Source organism: Homarus americanus, unplaced genomic scaffold, assembly GCF_018991925.1.
Source record: "Homarus americanus isolate GMGI-L3 unplaced genomic scaffold, GMGI_Hamer_2.0 scaffold54443, whole genome shotgun sequence".
In the NCBI taxonomy this organism is placed as follows: Eukaryota; Metazoa; Arthropoda; class Malacostraca; order Decapoda; family Nephropidae; genus Homarus; species Homarus americanus.
The window spans coordinates 2,383,886-2,404,213 of record NW_024750852.1 but is presented as its reverse complement, the minus strand read 5'-3'; the positions used below and the strand labels follow the sequence as shown (position 1 = coordinate 2,404,213).

Below are 20,328 nucleotides of genomic sequence, written 5' to 3'. Positions count from 1 at the left end.
AGGGATTGAGAAATTCTATTTAATGTGGCCCGTGGTTCAGGTAGATACAGCCAGTTTATGGTGAGTAAAGCAATATTTATTAAAAGAATAATCTTCACACACACAATTCGTTACTGTTACATCACCTGAGAGTAGGTTACTACGAAAATGTAACAGTGAAATAAGTTTATACAGTATAGTCAACAAGATAAACATTTTAACTTGTGTGAGTTTACGGCCCAAGTTCAGCGCAGTCTGTTTAATGGATTAACTGCTATGTGGCAGTGGGTCACAAGGGAATTAACTAAGGTTGGGTAAGTCCAAGTGGGGTCACGGCAGTGGTCATACAGGGTTAAACTAATTAAGCACATCCATAATAGCACAAAAACATTCAAATCGCACCTTGAAAACCCATAGTTGGTGATTAATTAGCATTTAAATAATATAATTAAAATCTTTCAAGCATCATTGCAATTTCTAAGTACCCCACAAACGAATTGTGGACCATAGATTTGGAATCAGCATGCTCAGGAGTATCTATAGTACTGAGATTTTCAAAGAAATCTAATTTTTGGCCCGAACCACCAAAATATTAAACCATAAAAGTCTTAGTGATTTTTCAACCGAAATATGCTTTATCTCGGAATTGGAATTTAAGGAGTCTAACTCTAACTAATTAAATACTTCCAGAATAACACAAAAAACACCAAAATTGCACCTTGCAAACCCATAGTTAGTGAGTAATTAGCATTGAAATAATACAGTATAATTAAAATCTTCCAAGCGTCCTTACAACCGCTGATTACCTCGCAATTGAATCATGGACCAAAGATTCGAAATCAGCATGCTCAGGAGTATCTAGTATCTATACTTTACTGATATTTTCCACGAAATATAATGCCAGTGTTAACCTTGGCATATGAGGGACTACTGTACAATGAAGCAACCAATTGTTACTCTCTCTCTCTTTCTTATATATATATATATATATATATATATATATATATATATATATATATATATATATATATATATATATATATATATATATATATATATATATATATATATATATATATATATATATATATATATATATATATATATACACAGTTGTACCCCACTTAACGCGGTCAATTGAACCCAGAGGGTCCCGCGTTAAGTGAAAACCGCGTTAAGTGAATAACAGAACATATGGGATTAATTCCAATAGAACCCAGCCCGACCCCCAAACTCCACTTTTTGACGACAAATAACTATGTTGTAGTAAAAATAACATCTTAAATTTATGATGGTACATGCACACAATTAATACTTAAGAGAAATAGAGAAATACAGTCGCCAAGTTAATGTCCATTCAAATAATGGACTCAACTCCCTCCCCCTCTTCTCACACTACACTCACTGGCTCTTCCCTCTGAGAAATTTTGGGGGGAAAACCAGGTATAGTAATAAATAATTCCTCAAACTAAAGTTAGGATAATATAATTGACATTGCTGGATTCCTTGTAAGACCAGGAATATTTTGAATATAAATGTCATATATTTTTCACAAAAGATAACATATTTACTCAGAATAAACTTTACATCTAAAATTTGTATGTCTAATGCAAAATCTATGATGTTTATATTCAAAATGATCAGCAAATTGTAAGAATTCCAGCAATGTAAATTATATTCTGGCCGGATAATTTGTATGAATTTTATGAGCTAAAACAAATATCTTCAGTTAATAAAAAAAAAAAAATATTCTTCGACACTATCTGTCAATCAAAGTACCCCACCTTGCCTTCCCCCCCTCTTCCAACCGCGTGGTCAGTCCCAACCCTCCCCCCCACCCCCCACCAATTCACCCTTCAAGAGATGTTGGGTGAAAAAACTAAATTTTAACATTTAGTATTAAATAATACCTCAGATTAAAGTTAGGATAATATAATTGGCATTGCTGGATTCCTTGTAAGACCAGGAATATTTTGAATATAAATGTCATATATTTTGCACAAAAGATAACATATTTACTCAGAGTAAACATTATATCTAAAATTTGTATGTCTAATGCAAAATCTATGATGTATATATTCAAAATGATCATCAAATTGTAAGAATTCCAGCAATGTAAATTATATTCTGGCCGGGTAATTTGTAAGAATTTTATGAGCTAAAACACATATCTTCAGTTAATAAAAAAAAAAATATTCTTCACATGGTAACAGATGGTCAGTCGGTCCCTCCCTCCCCCCCACCCCCCACCAACCCTCCCTACCAGATGTGTGGGGAAACCAGAATATTTACCTTTTTAGTAATAAATAATACCTCAAACTAAAGTTAGGATAATATAATTGGCATTGCTGGATTCCTTGTAAGACCAGGAATATTTTGAATAATAAATGTCATATATTTTGCACAAAAGATAACATATTTACTCAGAGTAAACATTATATCTAAAATTTGTATGTCTAATGCAAAATCTATGATGTTTATATTCAAAATGATCATCATATTGTAAGAATTCCAGCAATGTAAATTATATTCTGGCTGGGTAATTTGTATGAATTTTATGAGCTAAAACAGGCAGGGTGGCGGGTGGGGGGTGGGGCGAATCTAAAAATAGCGTCTGGAGCCAGACGTGGAAAAAACCCGCGTTATTAAGTGAAAGTTCGGCTCTGGCTAGGCACAGCTTATAAGTGAAATCGCGCTAAGCGAAACCGTGTTAAGCGGGGTATTACTATATATATATATATATATATATATATATATATATATATATATATATATATATATATATATATATATATATATATATATATATATATATACAGTATATATATATATATATAGAGGGTGTCCCAGAAAGAGTCAACTTTCTTCCCTACCTGCCTCCTTTCCTCCCTACCTGCACCCTGCGGAATTTACTGGACTTTAATTTCCTCACTTGACTTGGGGTTTATTAAAGATTGTTAGATGGTAATTTGCAGTGGAAGCGCCCCTTAGTGAGAAAAATCCCGAACCAGCACAAGAACACCTAAATATACTAAACAAAATGACTTGTCCGTGACCCGTGGAAAGATAGCGTCTGTGACTGGGATGAATGAGACACACTGTAAAATTTAGACACTTATATTCCTTCCAACACTACAAACACAATCAAATAATGGTACACCAATATGCGCACCTCTTAACTTGAACTTAAAACAATACTCTGAGGAATAAAAGTTATACATGATATTGAAATTATTAGAAACTCAGGCAACAATAAATTTAAAGTATTAAGAAATGTTGCTTGCACACATGAAACAGGCCTTAAGGGCTTTCAACAAAATTATATCACCCCAACAGATGCACAATTCCTAACCTAACTTAAACACTACTCTGGGGAACAAAGGTTACCTGAGATCGGAATTATAAAGAAAAATTAAATGCATTAAAAGAATTAAATCACAGTATCACTCTGGTTCCACTTAGTGACACAAACATTCAAAAAACAATACTATCAAAATTATTTAAGAAATATTAAACCACACACGTCAAGATAACATCAGTAACTGAGAAATGGTATTAACTACACACAATATAGTCACTATTATTGATATGTTACTGGGTCCACCAATACTCGTGAACCATGCTCCACCCAACTCAACATACACCCGTAATAAGGGAGATAAAATGTTCCTCTAGGTATCTCCAAGAGTCCTAGACTCATGGTCTCAGTGTGTGACCATTAATTTACTCAGATAGCCTCAGTGTACTCCCAGTGCGTCCATGGGCAGGAAGAGAGAACGCCAGCAGGTGTCTATGGCCAGTAGGTAACACTTCTAGCTGACCGAGGACACGTGGTGTTGTGCACCCACGTGGTAAGAACTGATCACCCACTGCTGATGCTGGTCCCATGTCGTTTTAGTTGTCGGGAGCACTCGTTCACTCAAGAGGTCCTTTGCTACCCCGCTAACCAGTGACAAGCCTACACTGATCGTTCCGAAGGCGACAATCGCCAAGCCTCAATCATCAACGGCAGTCTCAAACGGCAGTCAGTCTCTCACAGCCAACTTCTCGCAGTCAAACTCGCAGTCAAGTGGGTTCTGACGGAAACCCTGAAATGAACTCACTGTTAGCTCTTGTTAACTTTACCACTGCCCTATCTAACCCTGTCTGAGATCGAATGAGACTTACTTGTTATACTGCAATAGTGCAACACAGGTGACTAGGCCACGTGACTATTTCTGTGACGGACACGCAGGGACGTCTTGTTTGTCTGAATGCTTCCCCGTGACTGAGAGAGAGCCCGCCTCGTGTCCTCTCAAGGCGTTAGCTTAGGCCTACGTGACATATTTTCCGCCTAACTAATAACTCCTTGGGACACCCGTGACATTATTCAGACTGATAAACGATCTATAATAATTTCAAATTCAATAATAGTCCCTTAACTTCATGAATCGCATCATTATTAATTCGGCAAATTATATTTAATATCACTTAGGCCTAGTTCCACAACCTCTCCCTATGTGCAGGGAGCGCTCTCTTCCCTCCGACGACCTTGAAAGCTCAGTATCGCCAATGGCGCGGTGTTTGAAATTACACTGAAATTTCTGAATATTACAATCAACCCCCCTAAAAAAGACAGCACTGTCCTCATGTGCTGAGAAAAACATGCATATGACCCCCCTAAAAAAAATTTCTAAGAAACTGCATCTTACCCCTTTAACGTGCTAAACGCAGCATTCCCGTCTTCTCTTCTCCACTTCTCTCTCCCGCTAACATTCGACCCCCCTAAAAAACAGCACTGTCCTCATGTGCTGAGAGAACAACTTAGAAACCACCTTCAACCCTGCCGTATTCCAACTCGCAGCCAGTAACTCCATTTCTTGCCCAGCCCAACTCAAAACCAACCAGAACATCACGCTCCCCTTTTTCCTGGCCCTTAACTAGAAACCCAATGTCAAAATTAATACCAGCCCAAAACAAACATGCTCTCCTTTGGCCTGGCCCTTGAACTAAGAGAACCAGTGTCAAAACAATACACAGTCCGAAACAAACATGCTCTCCTTTGCCTGGCCCTTGAACTAAGAGGAACCAGTGTCAAAACAATACACAGTCCAAAACAAACATGCTCTCCTTTGCCTGGCCCTTGAACTAAGAGGAACCAGTGTCAAAACAATACTCAGTCCAACTCAAACATGCTCTCCTTTGCCTGGCCCTTGAACTAAGAGGAACCAGTGTCAAAACAATACACAGTCCAACTCAAACATGCTCTCCTTTGCCTGGCCCTTGAACTAAGAGGAACCAGTGTCAAAACAATACACAGTCCAACTCAAACATGCTCTCCTTTGCCTGGCCCTTGAACTAAGAGGAACCAGTGTCAAAACAATACCCAGTCCAACTCAAACATGCTCTCCTTTGCCTGGCCCTTGAACTAAGAGGAACCAGTGTCAAAACAATACTCAGTCCACTCTCCGAACCTCATGCCGGCAGACCAACCCTCTGACAATGTACCAGTCCATATTAGTGAGGCCCTGGACATTACAACCGTACTCTCAATCCCGCTCATGACAGCAACCACTACTCAACGCACATCTCTGACCTAACCATCTCTCCAATCCCCTCTGCCCTACTCACGACTCCTCCAACTCACCCTCTACAACCTGCCTTTTCTCATTACCATGCACACCTAAACTGTAATTTGTCGGCTTCGTCTTTCAGTTGGAGGCTCGATCGACCTCTCTGAACTACTTCTTTTCATCTTGTTCATCTGGGGTGGGGGCTCCTCGTCTTCATCTTCAGATTCACCCATCGCTGGGTCTCCCGGATGCCTTAGGGTTGGAGCAGCCTTCAAGTTGCTCCGGTTTTCCACTCTCGCTTCCAGGTTTTCTCCCCCACTGGGCTCAATGCGATATAAACCAGGCCTTCGATTTAGGACCTCAACAATGTGCCATCTCGTATCAAACCAATGGTTTTGCAGCTTACACCGGCATATTTTTACAATGTTCCTCAGCAAAACCTCGTGGCCCACTTCCCAGCTACTCTCGTGGGCTTTCTCTTCTATTTTCCTTCTGTTTATTTCCTTACGTCTCCGAACATTGATCTCCACTGCTTCCTGCAATCTTCGTTGCCGGTCTCTAATCACCATCACCCACTCATCTACCGGCTCTGGGTCTACTTCCGGCCTAAGGTCAAACGGCAGGTTTGGTTCTCTCCCGTAAAACAACAGGAATGGGGAAAACCCTGTCGTGGCATGCGGAGTCGCGTTATATTGTGACACCACTGCCTGCAGATGCTCTGGCCACCTATTCTTTTCCTCTTCCTCGAGGGTGGCCAGCAGACCGTGCAGGGTTCGATTGAACCGTTCCACCATACCATTTCCCTGTGGGCAATATGCTGACGTCCTTATTTTCTTCACCCCAAAGGTGGCACAAGTTTGTCGGACCAATGCACTGCCAAAATTTCTTCCCTGATCGGTCAACAGTCGCTCAGGTGCACCCACTGCCAGAAAGATCCGATTCACCAGGATCTTTGCAATCGTCGAGGCTTTCTGGTCTTTGGTGGGGAAGGCCCAAGTGTAACGACTGTATATATCAACCATTATCAGGACACTCTCCAATCCTTGCCGCTTGTCCAGCAAGGTGAAATCTGCGGCCAGTGTCTCTAATGGTTTGGCAGCTTCAATCGTCCCTAAATGCAGCTGGGGTTTCGGCACTTCATCTTTTGCTACTCCACACCTCTCGCAGCTGGCTATGTAGTCTCGCACTGTTTCTCCCATGCCTGACCAGAAACCTCGCTCCCGCACCAGCGACAGGGTGCGATCTCGCCCCTAATGCCCAAACTCGTCGTGGCAGGCTCTAGTCAAAGCCTCCTGCAAGTTTGGAGATAACACTGGCACCTCCCTCCATAGATTCTTCCCTTCGGGTCTTCTATGCCAGACAACCTCTTCTCTTACGATCAGGGATTTCCTAGCTCGGTACATCTTGCGGAAGTCATCATTTTGGAGCTCTACCTGTACCTCATCCTCCGGCAGCTCTCCCGCCAACCATCTTCGCAGTTTTGTCATATAGTCCATGCCTTCTTGCTCCTTACGCAGCCCATCCATCGTCCACAGTTCCTTCCTTCCTGCCCCGTTCTCCTCTAGTACATGCATCGCTGTATACTCTTCTTCGCTATCTTCCTCCTGTTCCGCCGGGATTCTAGATAGAGTATCCGCCACAATGTTGTTCTTCCCCGGCTTGTACTCTATAGTAAAGTTAAACTGCTCGAGATCCGCATTCCACCTACTTTCCACGGCACCTAGTTTAGCCTTCTCGCGGTGACTGCGTGGGTTGTTATCTGTATAGACTGTGAAATGTTTCCCTGCCAAATAATCCCTGAATTTATCCACTACTGCCCATTTGAGTGCTAACATCTCTAACTTACGAGAACTATAGTTGTTCATGTTACGTTCTGATTTCCTCAGGCCCCAACTCGCATAGCACACCGGATGCAACCTGCCATCCTTTCGCTGGGACAGCACCGCACCTAGCCCACTAAAACTTGCATCTGTCTCTAATATAAACTCCTGAGTGAAATCTGGGCAAGCCAACACTGGTGTCTGCGTCACCTTGTCTTTCAGTTTCTCAAAAGCCTGTTGCTGTTCCTCTCTCCATTCACTATCTACCCGATCCTTAGATTTCCCATGCATCAACGCATGCAGTGGAGCAGCTATTTGGGCAAACCCTTTAACAAATTTCCTATAAAATGATGTGAACCCTACAAAAGATCGCACATCTTTCACCGTCTGAGGGACTGGCCAATCTCTTACTACCCTAATCTTCTCAGGATCAGCTGTGATGCCTTCAGCTGACACCTGATATCCTAAATAACTTACTTTTGAAGCCATTATTTCACACTTTTTAGGTTTAAATCTTAAGTTATTCTCCCTCATCCTGCAAAATAATTCCCTCAATCTGACTACGCTCTGCTACCTTTTGTAACCGGTCGGAATTTACTGGACTTTATTTTCTCACTTGACTTGGGGTTTATTAAAGATTATTAGATGGTAATGCAGTGGAAGCGCCCCTTTGAGAAAAATCCCGAACCAGCACAAAAACACTTAAATCTACTAAACAAAATGAATTGTCCGTGACCCGTGGAAGGATAGCATCTGTGACTGGGATGAATGAAACGCACTGCAAAATTTAGACACTTATATTCCCTCCAACACTACAAACACAATCAAATAATGGTACACCAATATGCGCACCTCTTAACTTGAACTTAAAACACTACTCTGGGGAATAAAAGTTATACATGATATTGAAATTATTAGAAACTCAGGCAACAATAAATTTAAAGTATTAAGAAATGTTGCTTGCACACATGAAACAGGCCTTAAGGGCTTTCAACAAAATTATATCGCCCCAACAGATGCACAATTCCTAACCTAACTTAAACACTACTCTGGGGAACAAAGGTTACCTGAGATCGGAATTATAAAGAAAAATTAAATGCATTAAAAGAATTAAATCACAGTATCACTCTGGTTCCGCTTAGTGACACAACATTCAAAAAACAATATTATCAAAATTATTTAAGAAATATTAAACCACACACGTCAAGATAACATCAGTAACTGAGAAATGGTATTAACTACACACAAATATAGTCACTATTATTGATATGTTACTGGGTCCACCAATACTCGTGAACCATGCTCCACCCAACTCAACATACACCCGTAATAAAGGAGATAAAATGTTCCTCTAGGTATCTCCTAGAGTCCTAGGCTCATGGTCTCAGTGTGTGACCATTAATTTACTCAGATAGCCTCAGTGTACTCCCAGTGCGTCCATGGGCAGGAAGAGAGAATGCCAGCAGGTGTCTATGGCCAGTAGGTAACACTTCTAGCTGACCGAGGACACGTGGTGTTGTGCACCCACGTGGTAAGAACTGATCACCCACTGCTGATGCTGGTCCCGTGTCGTTTTAGTTGTCGGGAGCATTCGTTCACTCAGGAGATCCTTTGCTACCCCGCTAACCAGTGACAAGCCTGCACTGATCGTTCCAAAGGCGACAATCGCCAAGCCTCAATCATCAACGGCAGTCTCAAACGGCAGTCAGTCTCTCACAGCCAACTTCTCGCAGTCAAACTCGCGGTCAAGTGGGTTCTGACGGAAACCCTGAAATGAACTCACTGTTAGCTCTTGTTAACTTTACCACTGCCCTATCTAACCCTGTCTGAGATCGAATGAGACTTACTTGTTATACTGCAATAGTGCAACACAGGTGACTAGGCCACGTGACTATTTCTGTGACGGACGCGCAGGGACGTCTTGTTTGTCTGAATGCTTCCCCGTGACTGAGAGAGAGCCCGCCTCGTGTCCTCTCAAGGCGTTAGCTTAGGCCTACGTGACATATTTTCCGCCTAACTAATAACTCCCAATAATAGTCCCTTAACTTCATGAATCACATCATTATTAATTCGGCAAATTACATTTAATATCACTTAGGCCTAGTTCCACAACCTCTCGCTATGTGCAGGGAGCGCTCTCTTCCCTCCGACGACCTTGAAAGCTCAGTATCGCCAATGGCGCGGTGTTTGAAATTACACTGAAATTTCTGAATATTACAATCGACTTCCTAAAAGACAGCACCGTTCCCTCAAGTGCTGAGAAAAACATGCACATTTAATCTCTAAAATTATGCCCCAAGAAACTGCATCTTACCCCTTTAACGTACAATTAGCAGCATTCCCCATCTTCTCTTCTCCACTTTCTCTCCCGCTAAATATCTGACCCCCTAAAAAACAGCACTTTCCTCATGTGCTGAGAGAACAACTTAGAAACCACCTTCAACCTTCATACAGAAGTGCCAACTCAAGAGTCAGCAACTCCATTTCTTGCCTAGCCCAACTCAAAACCAACTAGAACATCACGCATCATTATTAATTCGGCAAATTACATTTAATCTCATATAGGCCTAGTTCCACAACCTCTCGCTATGTGCCGGGAGAGCTCTCTTCCCTCAGACGACCTTGAAAACTCAGTATCGCCAATGGCGCGGCGTTTGAAATTACACTGAAATTTCTGAATATTACATATATATATATATATATATATATATATATATATATATATATATATATATATATATATAAATATATATATATATATATATATATATATATATATATATATATATATATATATATATATATATATATATATATATATATATATATATATATATATATATATATATATATATATATATATACCCCGCTAACCGTGTTAAGCGATTTCACCGATTTCACGTATACGCGGTGCCTCGCCAGTGCCGAAGTTTCACTTAACGCGGGTTTTTTCCAGTATACGGAGTATACCGAGTATACCGCAGAGTGTCCGGCTCCAGACGCTATTTTTAGATTCGCCCCACCCCCCAGCCTGCCTGCCTGCCTGTTTTAGCTCATAAAATTCATACAAATTATCCGGCCTGAATATAATTTACATTGCTGGAATTCTTACAATTTGATGATCATTTTGAATATAAACATCATAGATTTTGCATTAGACATACAAATTTTAGATATAATGTTTACTCTGAGTAAATATGTTATTTTTTGTGCAAAATATATGACATTTGTATTCAAAATATTCCTGGTCTTACAAGGAATCCAGCAATGTCAATTATATTATCCTAACTTTAGTTTGAGGTATTATTTATTACTAAAAAGGTTAATATTCTGGTTTTCCCACACATCTGGTAGGGAGGGTTGGTGGGAGGTGGGGGGGAGGGAGGGACCGACCGACCCTTTGTTACTGTGTGAAGAATATTTTTTTTATTATTAACTGAAGATACTTGTTTTAGTTCATAAAATTCATACAAATTACCCGGCCAGAATATAATTTACATTGCTGGAATTCTTACAATTTGATGATCAGTTTGAATATAAACATCATAGATTTTGCATTAGACATACAAATTTTAGATATAATGTTTACTCTGAGTAAATATGTTATCTTTTGTGCAAAATATATGACATTTATATTCAAAGTATTCCTGGTCTTACAAGGAATCCAGCAATGTCAATTATATTATCCTAACTTTAGTTTGAGGTATTATTTATTAAAATTTAATGGTTTTCCCCCCAAAATTTCTCAGAGAGGGAAGAGCCAGGGAGTGTAGTGTGAGAAGAGGGGGAGGGAGTTGAGTCCATTATTTTAATGGACATTAACTTGGAGACTGTATTTCTCTATTTCTCTTAAGTATTAATTGTGTGCATGTACCATCATAAAATTAAGATGTTATTTTTACTAGAACATAGGTATTGTGTCGGAAAAAGTAGAGTTTGGGGGTCTGGCCAGTCTCTATTGGAATTAATCCCATATGTTCTGTTGTTCACTTAACGAGGTTTTCACTTAACACGGTACCCTGTGGGTTCAATTGACCGCTTAACACTGTATAAATATATATATATGCTGATAACCACAAGGAAAGAAGAAAACACGAAGTGTTTTCTTCTTTCCTTGTGGTTATCAGCATATACCTAGATCACGTGCACCTACTGTGATTTACTTGCATATATATATATATATATATATATATATATATATATATATATATATATATATATATATATATATATATATATATATATATATATATATATATATATATATATATATATATACAGGTTGTACCTCTCTAGTCCGGCATTCTGTGGTCCGAAACTCCGATTTAGTTTGTCCAATAGGTAGATAGGCAGTTTTTTACTTATCTGAATTATTATTATTATTACAGGAGATTAATTTTTGCCTCAGGCCCCAATGTGGGTCAGTGACCTATGCCTGGGTGGGCTAATCCCTAAAAAAAAAAGCCGGGGAAATTAAGGTTTGTTTCATCCGCAGTTCGCTGCTCTCTCTCTCTCTGCTTGTCTATACAGAGTACAACATTTAACACTTCAATATATATATGAGCAGTAAATAAGTGTTGCTTTCTATATTCTTATGTAGAGTAATGACGATATTTTCACATGTGCGCACTTACATATGAAAGCAGTCTCACTTTTTACCATTAATGGTTAGCTGCTTATATTGTTCCATTTATTAACATTAAATAACATTGCAGGTAATTCAAGCAACCATATTCATTTTTTACATTAATTTACTACAGCTAAACTCAGGGTCTTATTTTCTTCAGTTTTATATGTAGAACCAATCAGTCACTGGTTTCAGAAGTTTAACATAAACAATGCCGCAGCCGCCTCGGCTCCTCTAATATTCCACGTGATATTAATAAATTGTATTGTTAATTTTGCACACACGCACATTGATTCAATAAAACAAATTCAGAAACATTAATTAAAATATATATGAACAGTAAATAAGTGTTGCTTTATATTCTTTTGTAAAGTAATGACGAGAAGCTTTTTCATCGTAGGCAAGCATACACTTACATAGCGATCTCTTTTTCTTACCATTATCGTTAGCTACTTCTATTGTTCCATTTATTAACATTAAATAACATTACTTAAAAAAACCATATTAATTTTACTACAGCTACAACCAGGTCTTATTTTCTTCAGTTTTATATGTAGAACCAGTCAGTCACTGGTTTTGTAATCAACAAAACAATGTTGTCATATTTCGCTGTGTTTTAATATTCTACGATTATTAATGAATTCTATTGCTCATTTTGCACACATAAACATTAATTCAATAAAAAGACATTCAGTAATAAACAACAATGAATCCTTTGTACATAAGAGAAATGACGCTGTTTACACGATAATGCACGCTTGCCTGTACTGGCGAGGGCTGCTCAAACCCGCCGAATTCAAGTTTCCACCGTCAAAAATTTTTATTTATTTATTTTTTTGTGTGTTCCAATAAAATACGCTAAGAATTAAAAACTCTGAATTTGGAGAAGCTACTATAATGACATTTAACCCTTCAATATGTCTTCAAAGAGACCATGACGAGAGAAGTGGTGCTAGTGCTTCCAGCATAAGCACAAGTCACTATCTATCCAGGAAAAGGGTGAATTTCCATGGTCCGCTTTCCATGGTCCGCACCGTCAGGTCCTCGTTGCCGGACTAGAGAGGTAATCTGTGTATATATATATATATATATATATATATATATATATATATATATATATATATATATATATATATATATATATATATATATATATATATATATATATATATATATATATATATATATATATATATATATATATATATATATATATATATATATATATATATACTGTATATAATGAAGAGGAGAACCAGGGTAAACACAAACATCTTGAAGTAGGCCTTCTTTTAATTGCTTACGTTTCGGAAATAATCCTTTCCATCATCAGAGCCTGAAAAAGTTTAAAAATACAGGTGATATACAATAAAAACATAATATTATGCGAAAATTTACCTTTGATAAACTTCAAAAACTTATAAAAGAGCAATCCACTTCACAACCGACAAAAATGACGAGAGACCTACATACAAAGCTAAAATCAGGAAATAAAAAGTATGAAATAAAATGAACAGGGGGGGTATTACCTTAATTCAGACAAGCCTTAATGTGAAAAACATAACAATTCACTAGAGGCCATATCACAAAGCGATGGCTTTTCTTTGTATTGGTGTAATGCCTCCATAATGAGGAGGTCTGTATCACAGTCGCTCTTGCCAAGAACTGAGAAATCAGACAGCGAAAACGGGTGGTCATGTTGGTGGGCGTGGTTACGAATAGCTGAATGTGGTGGTTGTGTTATTAAATGGCCTGTTCGAACAGAACGGCCCAAGTGTTCATGGATGCGAGTTATCAAATGTCTCTTAGTTTTACCTATACAGTATATGCTGCCCTACAGCTAGCACACGTAAATTTATAAACAACTGAGGATTGCAGGTGTGTGGGTATGGTGTCTTTAATTTTAAAGAATTTCTTAATTGAACTCTGGGTTTTAAAGATTAGTCTAAGAGAAATTTGTGGATAGAATTCATTGAAAAGCTTCTTAAGTTTATTTCTAAGGCTGAAACTGAGTGGGCCTGTGTACGGTATGGTGAAATAGATAGATTATTTAGGGACAGTGTGGATTTGAGGCTGTGTGGGACTAAAAAACCTATTAAGCATTTTGCCAATATAAGTGTCTGTAAATCTCTTAGGGAAACCATTGTTAAAGAGTAGTTCCCTTATGTATTTTAGTTCAATATCCAAGTGGAAATAGCTAGAATATATATTGAAGGCTCTGTTGGTAAGAGTACGTACTCGGTTACGTTTGTAATTAAGAGGAATAAAAGATGAAAATTTTAAACTCAAACCAGTGAAAGTTGGTTTTCTGTATAAGGCTGTCTCGAAACTATTATGAAGACGGTGGGTATTAACATCAAGGAATGAAAGAATATTTTCCTTTTCCAATTCACAAGTAAATTTGATGTTGCCATGTTCGAATTTAAATAATTTAGGAACATAGGGACGTGATCAAGTGATCTGAAAATTAAAAAAGTGTCATCAACATACCGACGATAGAACAAAGGCTTAAATTGGGGGGGGACATTCGGTAAGCCAAAGCTTCTCGTGGTGACAGAGGAAAGCGTTGATCAACGTGGGACCCAAAGGTGAACTCATAGCAACACCATCACATTGTTTATAAGCTTTGTTATTAAATAAAAACAAACAATCAAAGCTAGCCATAACACAGTTGTTGAATGAGATGCTAGTTAGCTCCTTAACAAAACTAAAAGAGTCTTTAACAGAGTATTGATTAATGGTGATTGGTGACAGTATGGGAACGAGGAATTTAGACATATTATAGTTGAAGGTGCCAAGGGCAGACAATATAGGGCGTAAGGGACACTCATCCTTGTGTACCTTTGGTAGACCGTACAGGATACTTGGTTTAGATCCGCTAACAAAGAGTTTTAAAAAGGCGGAGTCGTTAATGACATTATTTTTTCTAAGTTTACGAAGACATCTGTTAATCTTGTCCTCATACTTAAGAATTATCCTGAATAAATCGTCTAGAATGGGGGCAAATTTAGTTCGGTCGTTAAGTATAACCATAATTTTCTCAACGTAGGACGTTTTATTGAGTATAACAACCCCATTACCCTTTTCTGGTTTAGTAATGATAATATTGTCGTTGGATGCTAAATTTTTAAGTGCTAGAAATTCTTCCTTAGAAAGAGCTTGTTTGGTGCTGAACGAGTTGTATGAATAATAGGACCAAAACGCGAAGTGGCGGAAAGAGTTAATGAAATAATGCAAACCTTTTGATACTGGATCATATAAACTGAGAGGAGACAGTTTCTTAAAAACACTCTCAGGTGCAGTACAATATAAAAGTACATCTATTTCTGTATCTTTCTGGTATGATAATGGCTTGTAACATGTTAAACTCTTCTGAGAAGAAACTCTTTGTAGATAGCATTCGAGCAGTGACTTTTTGAGAAGTCCGTGTTATTGGGGCTACATTTGTTTCACATACTGTACTTGGGTTGCTGTGTGTCTTAGAGGATTGGAAGACTGTGAAGTAGAACTGGCAAAAGTCAACTGATAACTGTGAGATTGATTCCTGCTACAGCTAGGTTAGCCATCCCAAGGCTCTCTCTCGGGTATCAAAGGACTTCATCCTGGAGGGGTCATGCTAGTGAAAGAAGAGTTGCAGGGCTCTAGCCAAGGTGAATCAGCTCCAGTGCAGGAAGACAGTACGCCATAAAACAATTCGGTTGTTTCATGCTCAGTAGTGTCTAAGGACTGGCACGAACTGGTGAAAACTCTGAAAACCACATTCAACATTGAAGACAGGCTATGGTTCATGGATTATCTTAGTTAATGGGACAAAGATAGCTTCCTCGACCATTAATGGAACAAAGACAGCTTCCTTCACCATTAATGGAACAAAGACAGCTTACTCCACCATTAATGAAACAAAGACAGCTTCCTCCACCATTAATAAAACAAAGACAGCTTCCTCCACCATTAATGGGACAAAGACAGCTTCCTCCACCATGTTATTAGTGAGGATTTTATTGTTTAAGTGGCCAAATTTCCATAGTGACTGGTATGGTCAAAGATTCATGATGAATTCCCTGACAAAGAGCAATATCGGGAGTTACTCAAAACCCCTTATATTTTGTCCTTTTCATCACCCGTCACATGATGTGGGTGATGGGGTGGCATGGCCAGAGCTGGGACAGCGTATTTCTGCCAAGAGGTCCTCACCCAGCATGTCGTTCCATTCCTGAAGGATCCTGCTTATATGTGGACATAGAGGAGGTGACTTTTCTGCAGGACAAAGCCCCCGTGCATGAAGGCTCTTCAAACCCAGCCGCTGTTGTGCGACAAAAATATGTATTTATTTGAGAAGAATGAGAGGACCATTGGGAACAATGAAAATCCAGATAATTCACCAATCTTAAACATGTGCTATCATGTGGGATCCATCCTGAAGGACTGAGTGGAAACCCTGATGCTTACTGAACTCTTAGCCACCTGATTCTGCCACCGGACCATGGAGCAGCCCATTGAAACAATCCTCCAAAATCTCGAGTGTGACACCAACCTTTTCAAGTCTCTCCTCACCTCCTACCCTTGTCGACTTGAAGCCATCCACCAAGCACAAGGAGGTAACACCAACTGTTGATTGATTGGTATTGTTTGGATGTAAAATTAAATTGCCTGAAAGATGCCATACAGTATTTACAGTTGTTTTTTGTAACTTTATTGGTTTCATCTGTGCAGGAGGGGGGTGGGCTATCATTATTTTCCACAACTTATAAATACTGAACGTGTACATGAAAATATTAGTGATACAGACGAATGCAGAACACTCCTTACATTTGATGAAGACATTGCTTCACATTCGAGTGATGAATTGTGATACTGTACATGAAATAAGAATTTGCTGGAATCGGAGTGTAAGAAAAACACAGGGAACATCCAAGTAGTTTAAACAATGGTTTTGTGGTTTGTATCTGCATTAACTTGATGGTCCCTTCCTGGTGGAAAGGTTTAGCCTAGTTTGAGTTCTTGACATGAATGACTGAAACAGTTGTGAATTCTCTATATTTTCCAGTCCCTCATGGCTGGGGGATTATTTGTACATCATTTGGATTTAGAGGTCAATCCTTTCATACCATGAAGATTCATGTGAAATCAAAAGATAGAACATACTAATGTAAAACTTTAGTAATTGTAAATACTGTACTGTACAGTACTCTGCATGATGTATGCAGGTAGTTATATTTGGTTGTGTGTTTCTCCTCAGATTTGGGTGGTATGTTTCTAACAACAGCTACACGCAGACAAACGTCATTACAGACCACTGGCGTTCCTTTCAGCAAGAGGCAGTCACAAAATTGTTTGAACTCACTCCTGATGAAGAGGAACGGTTAAAGGAACTGACAAAGTCTCCCACAGGGTAAGTTTATTGTTGCATCCCAAGTTAATGCAATCTATCCCAAGCTGGTGTGTTATATCCTAAGGCCTCAGGCTCATGATAGTGCAAGTTGAAATAAGAACACCTTTGGGGTACTGTATTGTCTGTTTGTAATATACTGTATTTTTATTTAAATAAATAATCAGGTGATATTGTACACCACCCCCATCTCTCCCCCCTCCCCCCTTCTGTCTCCAGGTACGTACTGTAATAAAAGAAGTCCATGACCCAAGGATACACGTTCTAGAAGGGAACTACTCATTGGTTGCTCTGTTTGTTTGTTTTCTTGCTTATTTGGGCAATAACTCATGTATATTTAGAGTAAGGAAATTGAAATTTGGACACAATAGTGAATAATTGCTGTGTCAAAAACATGTTTGTGTTTTTACTCATATTGTACACTGCCCCCTTCCCCTCACCCAATTCATTTTCAGGTGTCACATGAAATGCAGGGCAGTATACTGTACAATACAGTACAGGTGCTCGTCTACTTATGAACGAGTTACTTTCCTGAGGCTTGTTTGTAAGTCCAACTTTACTCTTGTATATACCAAACATATTGTAAAAAATGAAAAGATTGTGGATATTTAGTACAGCTATACCCTTTAATACAGCCTTAAAACCTGGATCACTCTTCTCCTCTTAGGTAATGTTTGTTTTATCTGAAGTTTTCTTCAGAATAATCTAGTTTCATCCACATTAAACACCTGCTCTGACAGGTAACCCCCCCCCCCCCTCAGTGATGATGTTTGTATCTCTGAAAGTTTGTAAGTGTAACATTCTTAAGTAGAGGTGCACCTGTACATTGAATGTAACTTTACTTGTTTAAGTCGCCATTTCCAACCATATGTTATGGTAGTTTATACAAAATAGCCTTATGTCTCCACATTTAAAATATTCACTTTCTTCAAGTTTAATTTCTTTCACGCATCTGCCTTCATCCTTAAGTTACTTCCCCAAATACCTAAAATATCAAATAATCTCTAAACCAGTTTTTGAAATGTCTCCATCATCATCAACATATTATAGCCATTCTTCATACTTGAAACAAAAGCACTGTCATCTACATAACAAATGCCTATATTGGTACAGGTAGACCACCTCATATCTGGCAATCAGTAATCTGGTTCCACCATTGGTTCGGACATAATTTGGCCACCGTAATTTCAAATTTCGTGCTGGTCTCCTCGCCAACCCACTGCTTCTGTTTTGGTGGCGCCACTAGCAGACTCAGCTGTTGGCATGGTGTTTGAGGAGCAGCAAGTTATTCCTCTGTGTTTTTCTTTATTTATTATTATAAACTGCTCTTATTTATACCCAGTCATATCTTAATTGAATAAAGGAAGTGCTTCTCGTGTTGAAAAGCGCAAATACCATACAGTACGTTGTCTATACAAGATAGGTTGAACTTCTCAAAAAACTTGACAGTGGTGTGTCTGTTCGCAGCATATTCGACTTGTATAACATTGGCACTTCACAGTGTATGACAAAAAAAACAGAAAGGAAAGCTGCTCCAGTTCTTTGCTGAGAGTGAATCAAAGAAACAGATGTCCATAAGGAAAACATTGAAAGATGGAAGATGTTCACAGCTAGATAAAGTTCTGATAAAGTAGTCTAAACTCCGTGAGGTGGTTATGAAGTGGGTTAGAGGTGTTTATTTATTTAATCCTAACCTAACCACCTGTGGTTCGGAAAAATCACTAATCCGGCATTGCTCAGGTCCCAATCAGTTCGGATTTGAGATGGTCAACCTATACCTGTAAATGATATTTTGCAAAGTTCAAGTAAACATACTAGTAAACAAGTTTTATCCAGTTTACAACTGTCAGAGAAAAGTCTAGGCAACAATTAGGTATTGTACATGTATCTCCATAGTGGCCATGTTAGTTGATTCATCTTTCCTCCACCAATCTCCTCATATGATTACTGCATAATGCATTGTGTATTATGTAAAGATTATTGTAAATGGCAATGATTTAATTGTTTTTCAGATAGGCTGTTTTCTTCATAATTCTATACTGTATTATCGTAATTCTGTACTTTTCACTGCAGGGTGTTTATTTACTGCATTAATATACATATACAGTACAGTATTTGATTTAAATAAATTTAAGTCAAACAGAATGCTGAGGTTAATTCACATTTTATTTGTTGCATAAATGTACAGTACATGTTGGTATACTGTAATACATTAACAAATATTTCTTACTTTATGATAATGTTATTTGTGGATTTTTAGATTTGTGGCCATTTCAAGAACGTACCTTCTGCGAGTATCCAGGGATGAGTGCACCTCACTGGGAACCATAATGTTGCTAATACAAAATGCTTCTCTGTTTATTAAATGCCCCTTTTCATTAACTTTAGTTCTTAACCCTTCCTAATTACTGTAGTATATGGAAAGAAAATTACACATGTAATTGCAGTTTTCTGTATAAGTTTTAGTTGCAATATCCAGCTTCTTGCAGGTCCCTCCTGCGTGACAAAGAAAAAAAAGTGTCAGGCAAATCCTGGCCTTGTCAAGGCACAAGCTTTCCAAGCACCCTGAGCTGATCAATACCACTAATGCAGTTGATTGATAACCAAATCTTGTTACAGTATCTTGTTTAAAAAATTCCATGATAATTTTTTGATACAGCTTATTTTTCCCCCCTCTCTCTGACTTGTCCTTTGCACTGTGAAGCACTAGGTTTACACACTTTTGCCTCTTGATTCAGCTGAAAAAATATTACATTCACTCTCATTGATTTTTTTTATACATGACTACTGTCTGCCTTCTCTCATAACCAATAATGTATAAAAAAAAAGGTGTAAAAGTTTATGACTTTCTGGTTTCATTATCAACCTATTGTGTATTGTACTCCTTCATGTTAGAGAATTTTCTCTATGATTGCTTACAAAATAACTTATTACAGAACAGCTCTGGAGCGACGTGTCACC

General features: G+C 38.4%; 1 protein-coding gene across 1 annotated transcript in view; it reads left to right on the top strand.

The window, feature by feature from the left end:
• Positions 1 to 20,328, top strand: part of LOC121854299 — a gene marked incomplete in the record, with an annotated part of 84,176 nt that overhangs the window by 17,123 nt on the left and 46,725 nt on the right. The window contains 1 exon segment of the mRNA XM_042348884.1: positions 17,218 to 17,370. Within this exon segment, the coding sequence (XP_042204818.1) occupies positions 17,218 to 17,370 (153 nt within the window).